We start from the raw sequence: 22305 nt of genomic DNA, 5'->3' as shown, positions 1-22305 counted from the left end.
CTGTCAGTGAACAGCATGCAGCCAAAACAGGCCTTTTGCAATATTTAAAATGCAATCGTGAGAAAACACAGGTTGGAAATCAAATGGATCCTGCCGAAAAGACAATACTAATCTGATTGTAGGCTACCAAGTTATCAACTTCCAAATAGGCCTATTGAGCGAACAGCATTGTCTTACAAAGTAAAACAAGAGAGCGACAAGCTTTTGGCACGAGCGCATCAGCCATCTCCATGAGTGAGCTGCTCATCATTAGGTGAGTCAGTGAAACTGGAAACCTTTTTAGGACTATCATTTCCTCCTCATATTGTACAATATGCGTCTCCACACACCTAGGCTATTGATGGATTCAAGACAAGGTCGTTTTTATTGATATCAGATTCTCAGTTTGTCAGTGTCAAAGTAGCCTGACAATTTAATCATTTGTGAGGTATAAAAAAGATTCTGCTAGTCTCCAGTCATCTAAAATGATGTAGAATTGCATGAAATATAAAAGGCCACATTTTTCCCGGACCCCAGGCTACAAATGTTTGCTCCATGTGTGCGACTTCTACAAGCGCCTCTACTATACTGCTCTATGCCAATAAGCAAAAGCGGTGATAATTCATGCAATGCTTTAATATAAAGGTCATTTTTTTCCATGCGTACCCATACCTCAGAGCCCCAGGTCACCCTCCCCTTTTAAGGTTCTTAAAAGGGGAGGGTGCACTGCAGAGAGACAGATGGAGCTGTGCAGGGGTGTTGTGTTTTGAATCTTAACAGTCAATAGGATTTAGTGACATCTTTAACTATCATCCAGACTCCTCTGCACAAGATAAACCACAATACACAAATAGCAATGAGAAAAAATGTGTCTGTACCAAATCCATTTACCTATTTACTTTTTGTTGATACAGACATTTACAAATACAAAACAAAGTTTTAGTACATTGTCTTAGATCACCTAATGTGTTGATTTCTGAACCAACAAGGGAACCGAATCATAAAGTCCAAAGTTATTATTGTGTGTCTACTAGTAAACAGAGTGACCCGTCTGACTCAAATCATCTTCATGTTGAACTTGCGGGCCCCTCCTTGTCCGCCACTGGCTGCAGGGCCATCCACCTTTCTGAAAGAGTACTCAACTGAGAAGTTATTCTTGTGCTGTCCCCGGCCCTGGCTCCATGCAAACAGCATCAGGAAACAGAAAACCACCACGCCAAGGAACAAGCAACACCCCATGGCTGTGGATATCAGAATTGTCTTGAGGTCCAAGGTGAACTTGAGGAAGACCTTGGTGTCGTTCAGATTGGTCTCGTTGAGGTCACCTGTGTAGTATGTTCGGTTGGCCATGAGCGCAGCGTCTAGAGGCAGTGCGCTCACGGTCAGCGTGGCAAAGTAGGTGGCATTGCCCCCAGCATTGCTGGCAATGCAGATGTAGGTGCCGGTATCGGTCAGCTGGGCGTAGCGGATCTCCAGCGTTCCCTCGGGTAGGACGGTGACACGTCCAGTACTCTTGGTAGTGATCCGGCGGCGCTGGGGAGATACCCAGAAGATGATAGGTGTGGGCTCACCCTCTGCCCGGCACACAAAAGACACTACCTGGCCCTCCCTGGCAGTCACTGGCTGCAGCTTCCTGTTGCGTATCTTGGGCTTCTGGCAGGTAAAGTGGTCGAACAGGGCAGAGTCTGAGAACGCGCTGAGGGCCCTGCCCTGCACCTCCATGGGGCCCGCACACACTGGGGACCTCCCTTCAAAGTTGAGGGTCTTCCTGCGCTGGAGGATCCAGAGCAGGCGGCAGTCGCAGGACAGAGGGTTCCCATCCACACGCAGCGTCTCCAGGGTATTGACAGACTGGAAGGCGCCCTCCTCCAGGGTTACCAGGGCGTTAGTGGACAAGTTGAGCAGGCGGATCTGTCGAAGGCCGCCGAGGGCGTACGGCTGTACCGTCATCAGGTTGGTGTTGACCAGGTGCAGCTCCTTCAGACGGACCAAGTCCCTCAGGGCCCAGGACTCCAGCACGGAGATGGGGTTGTATGAGAGATTGAGGCTGATGAGGTGGGGCAGGCTGCGCAGGGCAGCCGTGGGCACGGAAGTGATGTTGGTGTTGGTGATGGACAGCCAGGACAGGTTAAGGCCCTGGAGGCTGTGGGGGGAGATGTGCTCCAGGAAAGGCCAGTGGTCGATCTCCAGCCCCCGCAGCCCGCCCAGTTTACGGAAGTTCTGGTCCTCCAGGGAGGAGATGCTGAGGTAGCGCAGGCGCAGAGTGACCAGGCTGCGGAGATAGGACAGAGACTGGCTGGAGATGGAGGTCAGGTTACACCTCTCAATGGTGAGCTGCCTCAGACCCACCAGGCCCAGGAAGGCCTTGTTGGAGATGTAGACCAGGTCATTGTCACCAACCTCCAGGTTCCTGAGGCTTTTCAGGTCCTGGAAGGTGAAGTCCAACAGGATGACAATCTTGTTCCCGCTCAGGTCCAGTGTGGTGAGGTTGGTGAGGCGTGAGAAGGCGCCCATGGGGACCAGTTTGAGCTGATTCCCCCTCAGCGACAGCACCCTCAGGCTCTGCAGGCTGGAGAAAGCGTTGGGCTCCAGGACGGTGATGATGTTCTCACTCAGGTCCAGCTCCTCCAGCCGAGGGAAGGAGAGGAGGTCGCCATGCTCCACCCAGCGAAGCCTGTTCCCACTCAGGTCCAGCAGACGTGTGTCTGAGGAGATGCCGTCGGGGAAGGCAGACAGGCGCTTGCCCTGGCATGCCACAGACTTGAGCTTGGCCATGCACTCACAGCGCTGGGGACAGCCTTGAGTCTGAGTGGAGGCCACAGTAGTCAGCAGCAACAGTAGCAGGCCAGGCCACCCCAGGCCTGGAACGGCTGCCATGCCCCCTCTCTACCTTTGCACCGCTGGGGCTGGATCACTGCACCAGACACCTGTCCACAGAGACCAAGAGAGAGAATGAAACAAACAAAGACAAATCAGTGCATGTATATTCCCTCCAGCAGTTGAGATCAAACACTGTAAATTAGTAGAATTACAATTACTGGTTTTAATTAACTTCGCACTGAAGTACAATTACAGCTAGTGCTCTGAGTCAAGTCTCAGAGGGTTACACACCATGGGAAACCCGGCCTGAGTTTCCAGTAAATTATTATTCTGTTTAGAGGAACGACCCCAGAAGATAATGAGTGAAAAGTTAATTTAGTCATCATGAATAGATCAGAAACAATGGTGTGATCTAAAGATCACACCAAGACTCTGTCTAACTGACTCATACCCTGTTTGTCATGCCTCCATGCTCCAACATCAGCCAATACCGCTGGGCAGAAAATCTAGTGTTCAATCCGGGTGCGAGTGTCATTGTGTTCAAATGACTCTTTAGTGTAGCTCTCAGGCAAGGTCACCCATCACACAAGGCTACGACCCAGCGCACAGCACTATAATACTTCCATTACATCTCCATATTGTCTCTCTGAAGCTTGAAAGAACTCTGCCTGGATCTCATATAACAGACCACTCCACAGGATAATGACCACCTGCATCAGAGCGTTAATCCCTTCCTCAATCCATCATTTTCTCCAGTTTATACCTTTGACATGAAACATCCCAGGATTAACGTGTTCCATAACATCATATTCATTAAATGGTGGGCTTACGGAGGAGTAAATGTATTAAAACCCCATGAGACCTGTCACTCCCATTAGTTCATGCATGAGGAAGTCCCCAAGCCATGTGTTCTGTGTGTCACCCGAGCACACAGATACTCTACTTACTACAGGCCATAAATGAACGCAGTGAAATCATGAACAGAGGAGCATGCCCTAGAATGGTTAAACATAGCAACGCCTCATGAAATATGCACTCAACACAGTGTGCCATAAATGTATGAATCAATTAGACAGAAATGCTGCTAAAGTCACAGATTAATGTAATTTCCTGTGGGGGGTTATTAGTAAGAATTCTGAGAACTCTAACACTGTGTTATAGTCTCCTCCCCTCTGACACAATATTGTATGCACACACCCAAACCCCTCACACCTTCACACGCACAACACAGGGTGTGATCAGAGAGGACCAGTGACACTTGAAAGGAAACAGAACATGTCTGAGGATTTTCAACTCCCACGGATGATTTAATCATTATTTTCATGTTCCTAAGATCTACACGCTCTGATTTAAATTGATCTTGAGACATAGGAATAAGTATACCCATTAGTCAACCTGTCAGAGCCTAAAACTAGCTGATAATATAATGTCTTCTGATCAGTTTAAAGGCATAAATGTACTCGTACGGTACAGCTTTGAAGAGACACAGGAAATGCATACGAGGCATATTTAGGAAATGCAAATGCTATCGATTTCAAGGATTTATTTTGCCAGGCTTAAAGACCACACAACGCAATCTAATTGCCCTTTAAATGTTACAGCCTCTTCCTGGAAAGACCATACAAGGTCCTTTTGAGCAAAATAAAATGATGGCCTACTTGTCTTGTTAGCATATCTTTCTATGTGCCCTGTGTGATTTTCAAATTCATCAAATTTAAGCTGCAGAGGTATTGAATGAACAATGGGAGTGTAATATCATATGGCAATTCCCCAGGCATGGGTCGATGTAAAAACGAATGAATAATATATTAAGTCATTGTACTTATGGGGGGCACACAGCCAAGAACAATAGTTCTCCCATTTCTCCTACAGAGACCATACTATACAGTATAGTGCCAGCCAGATAAACACAGACCGTGGAGTGGGTGGATACAGTGACCCTGAACTCATCAGTTCTCTGGCAGGAGCGAATTACCTAGCAGCCCCCGAAAACACCCAGGGAGATTCTGGCAAAGTGTGGCTTTTCAGCTGCAAAGTTCCAAGCACAGGTTAGCAACAGAGACAGATTTAGAATATAGAGTGGGTTGTGTTGCACCCCTCTATCTTTGCAACACTATATCCACCTCAGCCTCATTTGTCCGCTTCTCCTCGTTCACCTGTGATTGCATAACAGCTATTAGCGGACAAAGTGGATGGCAAATTAAGAAAATGTGTAGATGAGAGGAGCCGTTTACCAAATGATGTCTGTCCTTATTTACAGATACCAATTCAGAGTTATGGAGTTGAAAGGCTGACCTGAGGGCCTGTGTTGTGAGGCCTCCACATGATGAAACATGAGGGACATTAAGAGAGGACAGGGCAATATGGCGCTGCAGAAGTTCTGTCAAACAAGACTGACGTAAACATATCGTCCCCCATGAATGATTGAGTGCCCATTTGGAAAATGTATGGAGTAAAAAGTACATTGTTTTATTTAGGAATGTAGTGGAGTAAAAGTAAAAGTTGTCCAAAATATAAATAGTCAAGTAAAGTACAGAGACCACAAAAAACGACTAAAGTAGTACTTTAAAATATTTTTACTTAAGTACTTTGCACCACTGCTTATTACTATAGTTCCCGTCTTGAGCCAATCAGTGTAACTGTAAATGCCAGTGCTGTCTGAGATATCGCGTGACTATCGTACTATCGGACTGTCACGTCCTGACCAGTATAAGGGTTATTTGTTATTGTAGTTTGGTCAGGACGTGGCAGAGGGTATTTTGTTTATGTGGTTCGGGGTGGTGATTTATGTAGTAGGGTGTTTGATTTATTATTTCCGGGTTTTGGTCTATGTTCTATTTTTTGTATTTCTATGTTCTTTCTGGTTTGTTGTATTTCTATGTTTAGGTTGATGGACTCTCAATTGGAGGCATGTGCTTTCTCGTTGCCTCTGATTCAGAGTCCTATATATGGATAATTGTTTGGTGTGGTGTGGTGGGAGATTGTTTCTTGTTTTGCCTGTGTGAGCATGACAGGACTGTTTTGTTGTTCGTGAGTTATTCGTTTTGTTATTTTGGTGTTCTCTTTATTTAAAATAAATACAAGATGAGCATCCACATTCCTGCTGCGTTTTGGTCCTCTATTCCCGACGACAACCGTTACACGGACAGAGACGGAGACAGATCCACAGTCCCCTTCCCAATTTCATCGTGGGGGACAATCGAGCACATTACTCACGATGGGTTTGTGAGCCCCCTATAATGTATTGTAATGCATAGAGCATCCAGCCTCTCCACAGGAGAACAGAGGTGTTTGTTCATGGACTCTAATCCATGAAAATGTTGAATGATAAGGTGTTTACAAACATTTCCAACCCATTCGATATCTCAAACCGAACATAACAGAGATGTTGATAGGATCAATGTAGTTCAATCACAATGTTCTTTCTCTCAATATATCTCTCAAACGTCAGCAGTTGTTGTTGTGACACTGGCTTGAATTGACTGTGTCTACAGTAGGTTAAGTTGCCGGAGTGATGATGCTATGTGGGTGTTGGATACTGCTTAGAGGTAGCAAGGAAGAGGTGTGGGTGTGTGTAGCGCTCTCCAGCAGGCAGCACATCATCTAATCTCTGCAGCAGGCAGCACATCATCTAATCTCTCCAGCAGGCAGCACATAATCTAATCTCTCCAGCAGGCAGCACATCATCTAATCCCTCCAGCAGGCAGCACATCATCTAATCTCTCCAGCAGGCAGCACATCATCTAATCTCTGCAGCAGGCAGCACATCATCTAATCTCTCCAGCAGGCAGCACATAATCTAATCTCTCCAGCAGGCAGCACATCATCTAATCCCTCCAGCAGGCAGCACATCATCTAATCTCTCCAGCAGGCAGCACGTCATCTAATCTCTCCAGCAGGCAGCACATCATCGAATCTCTCCAGCAGACAGCACATCATTTAATCTCTCCAGCAGGCAGCACATCATCTAATCTCTCCTGCAGGCAGCACATCATCTAATCTCTCCAGCAGGCAGCACATCATCTAATCTCTCCAGCAGGCAGCACATCATCTAATCTCTCCAGCAAGCAGCACATCATCTAATCTCTCCAGCAGGCAGCACATCATCTAATCTCTCCAGCAAGCAACACATCATCTAATCTCTCCAGCAGGCAGCACATCATCTAATCTCTCCAGCAGGCAGCACATCATCTAATCTCTCCAGCAGGCAGCACATCATCTAATCTCTCCAGCGTTTCCACTGCAAGTGATGGACTCGCATCGATTTCAGCTCCACCACCATGAACACTCACACTTTACATAAGCATGTCCTCCTCAGTCTGAAACACAGCACTCCTCTCTGAGGTTCCATCATCAGAAGTAGTAATACCCAGCCAGCATGGGGAAGCCCGGGGGCACCTGGCATAGTAGGCCAGCATGAAGATTGATTCTCTGGATGGGCTCTATTTCCCAGACTTCCCCTCTACCTTCCACCTCATAGTCCTATGATGGATCACTGCTGCACTACCAGCCTGGGCCTTGGGCCCTCCACAGCAGGCAAGGACACACAGGCACCACTGGAGGACAGCAGGCCAGGAGTGGTATGGGGAACCACTGTGGACATTATGGTGACAGGGCAGGTCGGAGGAGATGGACAAGGCGATATGCAAAGTACTGTGACTGATGATGGCTGCTGTCTGCTCTCTATAATGGATGTCATATTATGTTCATGTGTTCTTCAGGCTTTATAGAGGGACTAAGAGGTACTGTATAGAGGCTTTATAGAGGGACTAAGAGGTACTGTATAGAGGCTTTATAGAGGGACTAAGAGGTACTGTATAGAGGCTTTATAGAGGGACTAAGAGGTACTGTATAGAGGCTTTATAGAGGGACTAAGAGGTACTGTATAGAGGCTTTATAGAGGGACTAAGAGGTACTGTATAGAGGCTTTATAGAGGGACTAAGAGGTACTGTATAGAGGCTTTATAGAGGGACTAAGAGGTACTGTATAGTGGCTTTATAGAGGGACTAAGATGTACTGTATAGAGGCTTTATAGAGGGACTAAGAGGTACTGTATAGAGGCTTTATAGAGGGACTAAGAGGTACTGTATAGAGGCTTTATAGAGGGACTAAGAGGTACTGTATAGAGGCTTTATAGAGGGACTAAGAGGTACTGTATAGAGGCTTTATAGAGGGACTAAGAGGTACTGTATAGAGGCTTTATAGAGGGACTAAGAGGTACTGTATAGAGGCTTTATAGAGGGACTAAGAGGTACTGTATAGAGGCTTTATAGAGGGACTAAGATGTACTGTATAGAGGCTTTATAGAGGGACTAAGAGGTACTGTATAGAGGCTTTATAGAGGGACTAAGAGGTACTGTATAGAGGCTTTATAGAGGTACTTTATAGAGGCTTTCTACTAAAATCATCAGGGATTACTTTGTATCGTATGGAGAAACCCAATGGCACACAGAGGATGGGAGTAAGAATGTGATGTTGTCCAACATGCATATTTGATAAGGAAGAAACGGAGGGGGCTTATGGGTCTTTTTATAAATAATGGGGCCAACTTATATTATTTGACATATAGGGCCTAACTTTTATCCCCCCTCCCCAAATTGTAGACAATTCCCAATTTAAGAAGAATGCATTTTCTGGGGGCCTTGCCAATGCATTGTTATTCAAAATATTATTACATTCTAAAATACGTGAAAATAATGTAGACATTGCCTGACTAATTAGATTTGATGCATGCATTGCAATTTTTCTGTAGCCTATTTGGCCGCCGCAGGCACACATAACTAAGCCCTGAATAGGGGTAGTATTCATCTCACCATTTGAATATCACCATCACTGTTTTTATAATGACAAACTGACCAAAAACAAGGTTCCTTTTTAATGGAAGAATTTCTCTGGAAAGCAAAGTTGAAGCCAACATTAGACGCTGTCATCCTCATAATAACCACACGTGGTTTTAAAGGTACACTATGCAGAAATCGCTCAGCCATTTCCTAGTTGCTGAAACTTTAATAGTTCTCCTAATTTCCGTTTGTATGACAAAATAAGCTAGTATAGTGTAGAGAATCATTGTACCATCTAAACCGCTGTGAAATATATTTTCCATTACCCCCAAAATATTGTTGTTTCAGCTGTTTAAGCTGGTGTTTACGCAAAAACAAAACTTAAGAACGGTAAGCATAGATTTATAGATCTATAACTCATATGTCTATGTGAATTTGGTCAGGTTGCCCAAAATGTTACATACGTATTGCCACTAATGCTACAGAGTAGTACACCATCCTTCAATTGAAGCAGCTGGAAACAAAATGAAAGTGGCCACATCTCTCACAAAAATGGATCAAGAATGATATCAAGGATAATTACAAGGGAGCAGGAGAACTTCTAAATTGGCTACAGTAATTACAATGCATTTTCAAGCACCAAAGGTAGGCCTTTTCCAATACTTACATTTCTGAGCTCCACATTCAAGTTCAAGTAAAGTAGGATACTTCAAGCCCCTTATATTGTTTCAAATTGCAGGTGCAACATGGAAAGCAAAATGTATTTGTCATGATATTTCATTACCAGAGGATGTTGTGAAGAAGCCCGCTAGGCCATGTGATCCGTTGTCATTATAAACAGAATACTTAGAAGGAATAGCGTTGGGTAGTCTATCCTACACAATTGCGCACAAAAACACACAAAAACATATGAAAACATGAATTTATTGCCTTGATGCTTATTCTGTTAAATCTAACGAGACCCTACTGTAAATCAAGCAGACAACAACAGATTATCAACATCCATTTTCTAGGAGTATTAGATCATTAACAAATGAGACTCCAAAATATTCTGGACATTACTCGCAAACACCTTTTTTCCAGCACTCGGGTTGTTGTTGCACACACCAGCTGTTCATCACTTGACTGTCATTAGGAAAATTCCTTCCTAGATTGGATTATGTGTGAAATTGTAATCTGAATGTAATGACGTTAATACAATTTGCTGATTAATTATCAATTACTTATCAACAGCTGTAACAAGTTGCCCAGTGTAGGAAATCCTCACTGGTACCCTAGTTTATAGAAAGACCCTTACTGTATACGTGAGGGGTTCTCGAAACAGCCGCTGAATAATACAAATAAAAAAATGTCACAGTCCACGGTCATGACACACTGACAGCGACATAACCTTACCTGTGTCATTAGACCCCCCATCTACCCATACCACTACCACCGCTGATTCACAATATACGATAGATGGGTGGATATGGATAATGTATGGATACTAGATCCATAGACAAGACAATGGTCCAGACCAGCCCCTTCACCAGCAACCATTTTCTTAGCTTTATTTTCTTCATTGTTTTTACAAACAAAATATTGCATTGACTATGTTGACTGACTATAAACGGTACCTCATTGTTGGGTGACAAATGGTAAGCTGACATTTTGTATGGGCAGCATTCAGACAGCATTGCTCCGAGGTTAAAACGGGATTGGGTGAGGTCCTTGACAAACACTTCCAAACGATCTATCCGTCTAAGCAAAGTCAGTTTGAGTTAACGCCACAGAGTTGTTGCTCAAAAGAACATTAAGTTAAATGTCACCCTCCAATGACCCACACTCCATCACCGTAATGCTATGTGAAATATCCTCCCCCAGTTGCACACACTGTTGCCATGAAGCCAGGGTGGCTTTTAAAATGCATGCAATGATGTTATCTTACCAACTACCAATCGTCTTGGCTGTGCACCCAATGATGTTATCTTACCAACTACCAATCTTCTTGGCTGTGCACCCAATGATGTTATCTTACCAACTACCAATCTTCTTGGCTGTGCATCCAATGATGTTATCTTACCAACTACCAACCATCTTGGCTGTGCACCCAATGATGTTATCTTACCAACTACCAACCGTCTTGGCTGTGCATCCAATGATGTTATCTTACCAACTACCAACCGTCTTGGCTGTGCACCCAATGATGTTATCTTACCAACTTCCACCCTTCTTGGCTGTGCATCCAATGATGTTATCTTACCAACTTCCACCCTTCTTGGCTGTGCATCCAATGATGTTATCTTACCAACTTCCACCCTTCTTGGCTGTGCATCCAATGATGTTATCTTACCAACTTCCACCCTTCTTGGCTGTGCACCCAATGATGTTATCTTACCAACTTCCACCCTTCTTGGCTGTGCACCCAATTGTGTTATCTTACCAACTACCAACCTTCTTGGCTGTGCACCCAATGATGTTATCTTACCAACTTCCACCCTTCTTGGCTGTGCATCCAATGATGTTATCTTACCAACTACCAACCGTCTTGGCTGTGCACCCAATGATGTTATCTTACCAACTTCCACCCTTCTTGGCTGTGCATCCAATGATGTTATCTTACCAACTTCCACCCTTCTTGGCTGTGCATCCAATGATGTTATCTTACCAACTACCAACCTTCTTGGCTGTGCATCCAATGATGTTATCTTACCAACTACCAACCTTCTTGGCTGTGCATCCAATGATGTTATCTTACCAACTACCAACCTCCGGCTAAATCGTAGCTCTTTCGTTATCACCTCACTGTGGTTTCATCTCTCTGTTGTTATTAAAAACATTTTGGAGCAATATTCTTTCCCACACTATAAAGGCCATAATTCAACTCCGAAATGACTCAATGCAATAAATATTTTCTCATATGCTCTAAAGGGTGCGTTCGTAAATGACCTCCAGAGTGTCAGATTTCACTCTGGGCCTTTGGAAATTTAGAGGGTTGAGACACTTGTCCCACTAGGCACAGTTCAACGTCTAGTTTTGATTTTCATTTGGCTGAGTTGTCAACTAACGTGAATTCACTGTGACATCAACAAAACATTTCATCATATCATTGGATTTAGGTTAAAAGTGGGGTAAAAAAAAAAGACGAAATGCCCTTACATTGATGACTTTGAAATGAAGTGGAAACAATTTTGATTCAACCAGTTTTTGTCCAGTGGGGTGGCTGTGCTTTCCAGATGTGGGTGTGAGCAGGCAGGACAAGGCGAATAGCGTTGTAGTTAGTGACAGAGGGTCGTCTAGAGACAGAGACAGGGAAACAGAGGACTGGGCTGTGGTACAGTAAATAAGCATATGTGGCAGTAGGACTCTTAAATGAACATCTTCTCCCTAACCCTATCCTCTACCCGTTACACAACATCAACACAGACATGGTGGAGGGATGACGACGGACTAGCAGCGCAACTCTACATCTTCATTAGACAAAGAGAAGTAGTAGAGTATATGAAAATAGTAGGTGTGTGTGTCTAGCTATATATTGCACAGTTGTCTGGGCAACTTGCAGTATAAAAACAGAAAAAATAGAATGTCCTCTTATAGCCGTTGATTACTATTAAGTCATTGTAGAAAATCCATTTGGAAAGAACTCAATGGACTTGGATGTCCTGTGTAGCTCAGTTGGTAGGGCATGCACTTGAAATGCCAGGGTTGTGGGTTTGATTCCCACGGGGGACCAGAATGAAAATGTAGGCACTCACTACTTACTGTAAGTCACTTTGGATAAGAGCATCTGCTAAATGTAAATGTCTGTCCTTGAAAAGTGTGTTCATATATTACCAAATGTAATGACTTGCAAACACCCTTGGCTCTGCACAATTTCTGTGAAGTGCTCTGATTGTTTATGTATACATGGTACCTGTTCAACCACGCTGAAATACCTTCATTCTATTTCCATTTCCTGTCGAGGAGTTGAAAACTAAAATTAGTTTTAAAGCTAATAATGGCTAACAATTGAAGGTAGTAAATCTTCAGCCAGAAAAAAACATGATGACATTGAGGATGAACAGCGGGAGCTTTATAACTGCATAAGGATGTCCATTGATTTCTGGCAGGGGGACAGAGTGCACTGTACAGTGCAGGACCAAAATACAAACGCAACATTCAACAATTTCAAAGATTTTACTGAGTTAGAGTTCACATAAAGAAATAAGTTAAATAAATTCATTAGGCCCTAATCTATGGATTTCACATGACTGGGACAACAGATATCCATCTGTTGGTCACAGATACCTTAAGAAAAAGTAGGGGCGTGAATCAGAAAACCAGTCAGTATCTGGTGTGACCACCATTTGCCTCATGCAGCGCAACACATCTCCTTTGCATAGTTGATCAGGCTGTTGATTGTGGTCTGTGGAATGTTCTCCCACTCCTCTTCAATGGCTTTGCGAAGTTAATGGATATTGGCGGGAACTGGAATATGCTGTCGTACACGTTGATCCAGAGCATCCCAAACATTCTCAATGGGTGACATGTCTGGTGAGTATGCAGGCCATGGAAGAACTGGGACATTTTCAGCTTCCAGGAATTGTGTACCGTTCCTTGCGACTTGGGACCGTGCATTATCATGCTGAAACATAAGGTGATGGCAATGGATGAATGGCACGACAATGGGTTTCAGGATCTCCTCACGGTATCTCTGTGCATTCAAATTGCCATTGATAAAAGCAACTGTGTTTGTTGTCTGTAGCTTATGGCTGCCCATACCATAACCCCACCGCCACCATGGGGCACTCTGTTCACAACGTTGACATCAGCAAACCGCTCGCCCACACGACGCCATACATGCTGTCTGCCATCTGCCCGGTACAGTTGAAACGGGGATTCATCTGTGAAGAGCACACTGATCCAGCGTGCCAGTGGCCATCAAAGCTGAGCGTTTGCCCACTGAGGTCGGTTACGACGCAGAACTGCTGTCAGGTCAAGACCCTGGTGAGGATGATGAGCACACAGATTAACTTCCCTGAAACGGTTTCTGACAGTTTGTGCAGAAATATTTTGGTTGTGCAAACCCACAGTTTCATCATCTGTCCAGGTGGCTGGTCTCAGACGGTCCCGCAGGTGAAGAAGCCAGATGTGGAGGTCCTGGGCTGGCGTGGTTACACGTGGTCTGGGTTGTGAGGCCGGTTGGACGTACTGCCATTTTTTTTTTATGACGTTGGAGGCCGCTTGTAGTAGAGAAATTAACATTCAGTTATCTGGCAACAACTCTGGTGGACGTTTTCTGCAGTCAGCATGCCAATTGCACGCTCCCTCAAAACTTGAGACATCTGTGGCATTGTGTTGTGTGACAAAACTGCACATTTTAGAGTGACCTTTTATTGTCCCAAGCTCAAGGGTGCACCTGTCAAATCAAATCAAATTGTATTGGTCACATACACATGGTTAGCAGATGTTATTGTGAGTGTAGCGAAATGCTTGTGCTTCTAGTTCCAACAGTGCAGCAATATCTAACAAGTAATATCTAACAATTCCACAACAAATACCTAATACACACAAATCTAAGTAAAGGAATGGAATAAGAATATATACTTGTAAACATATGGATGAGCAATGACAGAGAGGCATAGGTTAAGATGCAATAGATATTATAGAATAGAGTATATACATATGAGATGAGTCATGCCAGATATGTAAACATTATTAAAGTGGCATTATTAAAATGACTAGTGTTCCATTTACTAAAGTTGCAAATGATTTCAAGTCTGTAGGTAGGCAGCAGCCTCTCTGTGTTACTGAAAGCTGTTTAACAGTCTGATGGCCTTGAAATATAAGTTATTTTTCAGTCTCTCGGTCCCAGCTTTGATGCACCTGTACTGACCTCGCCTTCTGGATAGTAGCGGTGTGAACAGGCAGTGGCTCGGGTGGTTGTTGTCCTTGATGATCTTTTTGGCCTTCCTGTGACATCGGATGCTGTAGGTGTCATGGAGGGCAAGTAGTTTGCCCCCGGTGATGTATTGTGCAGACCACACCACCCTCTGGAGAGCCTTGCAGTTGAGGGTGGTGCAGTTGCCGTACCAAGCGGTGATACAGCCCAACAGGATGCTTTTGATTGTGCATCTGTAAAAGTTTATCAGGGTTTTGGGTGACAAGCCAAATCTCTTCAGCCTCCTGAGGTTGAAGAGGCGCTGTTACGCCTTCAGTTTGTCTTTGATGTGTACGCCGAGGAACTTAAAACTTTCCACCTTCTCCACTGCTGTCCCTTCGATGTGGATGGGGGCGGTGCTCTCTCTGCTGTTTCCTGTGTAATGATCATGCTGTTTAATCAGCTTCTTGATATTCTACACCTGTCAAGTGGATGGATTATTTTGGCAAAGGAGAAATGCTCATTAACAGGGATGCTTTTGTGTGTATGGCCTCTTATTTCTGCTCAAGAAACATGGGACCAACACTTTACATGTTGCATTAATATTTTTGTTCACTGTAGATAGCTTGGAGGCAAGAGGGTGAAAGTGAGTGAGACCAGCCATCTTGCTTGACATTCAGCCTTCCTCAGCTGGCCTCAATCCCCTGTCAAGAGTTATCACTTCACCAGGGCTGGGCATTGCACATTTGCTTCACTTGGCATCACATTAGAATAGATGCAGACAGAGATGGGGCATATAAAGCCACTAGAGCACTTGATTACACATATTCACAGACAGAAAAAGACACAAAACAGTCCTGTCCACACTCGCACTCACATTCACACTCATACTCATGCAAATGCACAAAGGCACAATCATTCACACTTGCACACACTCTCATGAACACACACTGTCATGATGCTTTCAGTGAATTGGCTAACAGAGATGTGAACAACCCCCTCCCCCTCTCCTGTTAGGAGGAGGGGGGCAGTTTTACAACTTTACAACCACATTGTAAATTCCTTGCAGAGACTCTTGTCTCCCTGACCATGCAGTATGAGAGAGAGAGGGTCACAGTAGAACAGAGACTCTTGTCTCCCTGACCATGCAGTATGGGAGAGAGAGGGTCACAGTAGAACAGAGACTCTTGTCTCCCTGACCATGCAGTATGGGAGAGAGAGGGACACAGTAGAACAGAGACTCTTGTCTCCCTGACCATGCAGTATGGGAGAGAGAGGGTCACAGTAGAACAGAGACTCTTGTCTCCCTGACCATGCAGTATGGGAGAGAGAGGGTCACAGTAGAACAGAGACTCTTGTCTCCCTGACCATGCAGTATGGGACAGAGAGGGTCACAGTAGAACAAAGACTCTTGTCTCCCTGACCATGCAGTATGGGAGAGAGAGGGTCACAGTAGAACAAAGACTCTTGTCTCCCTGACCATGCAGTATGGGAGAGAGAGGGTCACAGTAGAACAAAGGAACTCTCCCGCCAAATTCTATTACATCCCAGAATTTGAGAATTGAACAATATTCCTATTTTAGAGAATGTGTAAACGGTCGGTGGAGAAGCCAGCTACGACCCGGTCCGTTTTGTTTCATGTTTGTGACCTCATGAAAGACAATACAGCCACATTACCCTAACTCTGTTTATACAGGTTCCTCAGTTATGAGGCTTGCATCTAATTCTTGTATAAAATGAATGAGTAAAGATGAAACTATTTGCGAAATGATGTAATGTGATGTTAACCTTTAAAATGAGAGAATTGGCCTCCATGTAAAGTTTAACTAAGTCAGTAGCCATGCCCAAGTCAACAGACAGTGCTTGGCAATGATGAACCAACCCCTTTTCCACTCTTGAATAAAATCCTCCGTGACGAAAAGTCACCTCAGTTCCAAATAACAGGAGGACTTGTCCTCCACGTTGAAAAGGGCTAATTTCAACTCTACCGGGCAGGAAACTTGAGAGCTTGCTCCACATGTGAAATGGTATGAACTCTGAACTATTTATCACCTAAAGAAGAACTGCATACTAAACTAACATACAGTTGAAGTCGGAAGTTGACATTCACCTTAGCCAAATACATTTAAACTCAGTTTTTCACTCCTGGTATTTAATCCTAGTAGAAATTCCCTGTCTTAGGTCAGTTAGGATCACCACTTTATTTTAAGAATGTGAAATGTCAGATTAATAGTAGAGACAATGATTTCAGATTTTATTTATTTCATTACATTCCCAGTGGGTCAGAGGTTTACATACACTCAATTAGTATTTGATTGCATTGCCTTCAAATCGTTTAACTTGGGTCAAATGTTTTGGGTGGCCTTCCACAAGCTTCCCACAATAAGTTGGGTGAATTTTGGCCCATTCCTCCTGACAAGAGCTGGTGTAACTGAGTCAGGTTTTTAGGCCTCTTTACTCACACACACACATTTTCAGTTCTGCCCACAAATTTTCTATGGGATTGAGGTCAGGGCTTTGTGATGGCCACTCCAATACCTTGACGTTGTTGTCCTTAAGCCATTTTGCCACAAGTATGCTTTGTACCTGTTTCCTCCAGCATCTTCACAAGGTACTTTGCTGTTGTTCTGAGATTGATTTGCACTTTTCGCAACAAAGTACGTTCATCTCTAGGAGACAGAACACGTCTCCTTCCTGAGCGCTATGATGGCTGCGTGGTCCCATGGTGTTTATACTCGCGTACTATTGTTTGTACAGATGAACGTGGTACCTTCAGGCGTTTGGAAATTGCTCCCAAGGATGAACCAGACTTGTGGAGGTCTATAATTTTTTTCTGAGGTCTTGGCTGATTTCTTTTGATTTTCCCATGATGTCAAGCAAAGAGGCACTGAGTTTGAAGGTAGGCCTTGAAATACATCCATAGGTACACATCCAATTGACTCAAATGATGTCAATTAGCCTATCAGAAGTTTCTAAAGCCATGACATCATTTTCTGGAATTTTCCAAGCTGTTTAAAGGCACAGTCAACTTAGTGTATGTAAACTTCTGACCCACCAGAATTGTGATACAGTGAGTTATAAGTGAAGTAATCTGTCTGTAAACAATTGTTGGAAAGATTACTTGTGTCATGCACAAAGTAGATGTTCTAACCGACTTTCCAAAACTATAGTTTGTTATCAAGAAATTTGTGGAGTGGTTGAAAAACGAGTTTTAATGACTCCAACCTAAATGTATGTAAACTTTCGACTTCCGCTGTATATCAGACTGCAGCTGACCATATGCGCAAATTTAGTACGAAAACAATGACCGACGAGGAAGCATCTCCAGAGTGAGATGGACCTCTCAGACCATGTGAACCTCTCACACGACGACCCGGTAGATTCCACAAAGGACGAGGGGGACATTGACTGGACAAACCAGAGCCTCACAACACCAGCTCAACTATCGAAGCCAGCTTCACGTAAATACAATGCATTGCTTTTCCAACTGAGCGATTGTTAGTGGCATATGTATTTATGTGAGAATAGCTTCCCAGGTCCGATAGAGACCCATGTTCCTTAGTCTTCCTTCCAAAACCCCCTTCTCTTCTCTCTGAATCCATCGTGTTATAACCAAACTGTTTTTGTTTAGTCCACTAGGGACGGTATTTACTGCATATTATTATTATGTATTGTATATTCTGTAATTGTTTAATTAGTTAGTAAATAAATAATTTAGGCAATTTGTGTATGGATGATTCATAAGTAAAGGCTGGGTCCATGCAGATAACCAAGAATTTTACGACGTTTGGAATGAGAACTGATGAGGTAATAATTCATTAATAGGAGACTGTACTTGATAAGATATGAAAATATCTTTAGAGTCGATTCGGGAAATAGACTCTATAAACATTTCCCCCCGTGCCCCGACTTCCTAGTTAATTAAACTTTACATGATTAGTTTAATCACGTAATAATAATTACATATAGAGAATTGATATGATAAAATAACAGTCTTCCCATTTAATGACAAGTCAGAGACACGACAACACACGCACACACAGTCAAACACACACCATCTCCTGTGCAGTCAGCGTAACTGTGACTGTTCCCTCTAAAGGTCAGTGTCTAGTGTCTGCAGGCAGAGAGAACACACGGGGTCACAAGAAGAGTCCTTGTTTGCAAACACATCCATGTTGAGCTAATGAAGTTGGGATTCTGGAATGCCTGAACACCACAGAGCACCCTCTTTGCATTCTCTGGGTTCTAATTGGTGCCAAGGACAGTTCAGTGACACGTAACAGATTATGTAATCGGATGGGACCCACAGGCGCTCGGTGTCGTTCTCATCGCCGCGTCCATTAATTAAGAGTATCTCGGACTCTCCGTCATTCAGTCTATAGCTTTCACTGCAAGCAAATCAACAAGGGCAATTAAGCACAGTTAACAGGAGTCATTGGCTTCTGTCAGTAAATTGAGAACTATGAGTGGAGGAGTCAAATAGAGAGTCAGTAACATGAGGAAATTTACAGTAACTAGTTGCTCATGCACATTTCTCAAACTGCTATGATGAATGGCAGACTAGTGTTTCAGGCAATCCAATACTGCATTTAAACCTCATTGAGGAAGAGGTCTACCAGAGAGGGAGTGGTATGTAAATTGAAAGTAGTCCCTTTCCTCTTGCTCGGGCAAATGCTGGGGGATTCAAACTCTCAGAAGCAATGTGGAAGTTCAGTATAATAGTCCATGCAAAGACATCTCCAATCAAGCGCTCTGGTGAGAATAGTTGTCATGAGAACGCTGAAGTAGTTCTGTGACAAGGAGCCAGCCAAGACCGTCTAGAAATATGTCTATTGCTTATCCATTAGCCTTATCAAGCTCAGCCACCCGTTTAGTGTAGGAAAAGACCACTTATCGGAGCTACAGTCAATCTCTCTAAAGTCTATACGCCACTCTTTTGTCCATCAAACTTCTAAGCTTAACTGAGTTCACAGAGATATTGATCTACTTTCAGTAAGATCTGTATTTCACTGCTACCTGTGCAACGCATTCCATCATTGTAATAGCAGGCAAGGTGGAAATATCTGCCGTTCTGCCCTTGAGCAAAGCAGTTAACCCCCAACAAGAACTGCTCCCCGGGCGACGATGGCGTGGACGTCGATTGAGGCAGCCCCTCGCACCTCTCTGATTCAGAGGTTGGGTTAAATGTTGGACACACACTTCAGTTGAATGCATTCATTTGTGCAACTGACTAGGTATCCCCTTTCCCTTTTAAGAGGGGAGTGGTTTTGTCTTTATTATGAAGCCTAAAGGGAACAGTAAAGAAAAATCAAAGTAATTATAAAGGTACTATGGTTACCCAACCTGATCAGGTTGGCTCTCAGAGTATGAAATATAAAATATATTACAGATGATGCAGTTTCCCTCTGAAGTGACACAGGAAGTCACTCAGCTGGATAAAACATATTAGTCGTAATCCACAAACTCATGCCAAAGACACTTAGGGGAAAATACATAGCACTTTAAACTGAACAATAAACGATCTCACTCACAACAGCCTTCCACATACACTCTCATGTACCAGTACTGAATTGGAAAGCCATTCATTGAGAGAACAGAATAACCCTCCAAGTTAATGGTCTTACACTGCTCTATTTCCAAAGAGGACCAGATGTCAGGTTGCTTAATGAGCAAAAATCAAATTTCAAGGTGCTAAAGAAAATTCAAGCAAACTATGTCAAAAACATCCTTTCTAAATTAAGGTAAAGTGAAATTTACATCGTGTCCACTGATGGCACATCTTGGTGAAGTGACTTTGGTTGTCAAGGTTGAGTGGCTTGTTGGACACAGCGATCCTGCAGCAGACTGGCCCCCTGCAATACTGACCTGGAGTGATGAGGGTGGAAGGAGGGCGAGAGAAGGAGGAGGAAGAAGGTGACTGAAGGGCAGAGTGGAAGAGTAAAGGGCCAACAAGAGGTGGACAAGGCCACAGGGGACAACAGGGGGCCCTAGGGGCCAGGGAACAGGTCACCACTGCACCAGAGGCGCTGACAGACTGAGGCTGAGCCTGGGCTCTCATTACCAACAACATAGGCAACACCTGATACTCTGGCCCTCACCCACATGAAAGGCTCTCTCACAGCCTGCTAGTGCAGTAGGGCTCAAAAACCAAAGCAGAATAGGTCACCTGATTGCCCCTCTCAAGCAATAGCCTACTCCTAGTTAGCATAATGACAGGACAACAGCATGAGATACAGAAGGCTATTTTAGTCTATATTCAGAGTGATTGGTTTTTGTTTACTTTTCTTTTGCACAACGATTCCATATGGAGGACGTTACAGACATACAATATGATTCATTATTTTGAGCTTTGTCTTTACCCTTGAGATAAAAATGTGATCATAGAAACATTTTTCAAAATGTTAATTCTAAACAGCAAAATGTGCAGTTCAGACAATAACTACTACTGACCAACTATTTAAAATTGTCACACACACACATCTGAGGCACACTGAGAAGGATTATTATATAATGTTATTGTGATGGAATGTAGGGCTGTGTTGTCAATATTTCAGCCTGGCATGTTTGCCTGGCCTACTTCAATGTACTCCATCTAATCCGGGGGTGCTCTTTCCGCCCGGCCCACTCTGCCTTCTACACCCCTGGTAATCTCACCGCTGCCAAAACAGACAGCTATTGTGGACAGCTGGCAGCCTCTAGGAAAATGACAACACAGAAAACTGTCTAAACACTGGAACAAAAGGTTAAACATCCAAAATTGTGTCTCTGCTATGCTGCCTGCCCCCCTAGTGACAGGACAGTTTGGGATTATGGTATTATTGCTGTCCAGAAACATATGTTAGAGGTGCCTGCCACCATTCACTGTATTGTATGGGGTGTTATATGAGATAACATTTATATTTTTACAGGTGTATATTCAAGAAAATACAAAATAAACAACAAATAAATCAATGTACTCCTTTAGTCAGATTCAAATGTCAACAGGCTCTAGGACCTGAGAAGCCGCAGATAAAATTAAAGCCATTTTCTGGGACTTCTGGTTCGTTTGGGCAGTACAATTAATCACATGCGCAATAAAATGCCACAAAATCCACCTTCTTCATGATCACTTTCCCTCCACTGTTGAACAACCCTTAATCTCCACAGGCTGTGGGGCATCCACCACTATTATCTTCAGCTCCACTCGCTCCTCTAACTACTTCCTGTGCCTCCATGTAGGAGACTTTCTGTACGGCCCTGACCCTTGTCACTTCATACTCCCTAACCGGGCACTCTTGGGAATTGGGAAAGTGCAACACCATTCATCCTCACTTTCTTCAATAATATTCCTTCGGCACACACTTGATACATGGCCATACTTTTTGCAATTCCGGCAAAATGGCTTGGACTTGAAAATTCACCGCGTACCTCACATATCCCAGCTTCACATGATAAGGGAGATGCTGCTCGTCCAACATCAATGATACCGGCAGGCTTTCCTCTTTCCACTACACGGTTCAGATGGCGTGCTTCAACTACTCCTGGTATGTTTCTTGTAAACCACGAGGCCTCAACATCCGACGTGACGCCAGAGATGACACCTGTTATCTGTGTTCTGCCCCCACAATCTAAACTCTCCACTTTTTATGTCAGTAGTTTGTAGAGCCATAATGCCTTCTGCTTCTGCTCTTTTGACACACAACAAATCCGAACTAAACCACCTCTAGTCACTCTGACCGACTCCAGCTTTCCTAACGCATCCGTGATACTTCAAAAGGATCGCCCAAAAAAAGCATCATCGTTAGTGTATCGTAATCCAACCAAAAACCTATGTTAATTTACAACTTTTTTGTTTCATTTTCCTTTATCACCGTCTTCTACTCTCTTTCACTATCAAGTTCATCCAT

General features: G+C 43.8%; 1 protein-coding gene across 1 annotated transcript in view; it reads right to left on the bottom strand.

The window, feature by feature from the left end:
• Positions 1 to 597: 597 nt before the first annotated feature.
• The window catches only part of LOC115192621 (leucine-rich repeat and immunoglobulin-like domain-containing nogo receptor-interacting protein 3), a 37654-nt gene continuing 15946 nt past the window's right edge, over positions 598 to 22305 (bottom strand). The window contains exon 2 of the mRNA XM_029751340.1: positions 598 to 2906. Coding sequence (XP_029607200.1) covers positions 1036 to 2856 — 1821 coding nt within the window. The 5' untranslated portion in view covers positions 2857 to 2906 and the 3' untranslated portion in view covers positions 598 to 1035. The remainder of the gene's footprint in view (positions 2907 to 22305) is intronic.

This window comes from Salmo trutta, chromosome 4 (genome assembly GCF_901001165.1).
Source record: "Salmo trutta chromosome 4, fSalTru1.1, whole genome shotgun sequence".
NCBI classification, from domain to species: domain Eukaryota; kingdom Metazoa; phylum Chordata; class Actinopteri; order Salmoniformes; family Salmonidae; genus Salmo; species Salmo trutta.
The sequence above is the reverse complement of the archived record's forward strand: the minus strand, read 5'-3'. Positions and strand labels throughout refer to the sequence as shown.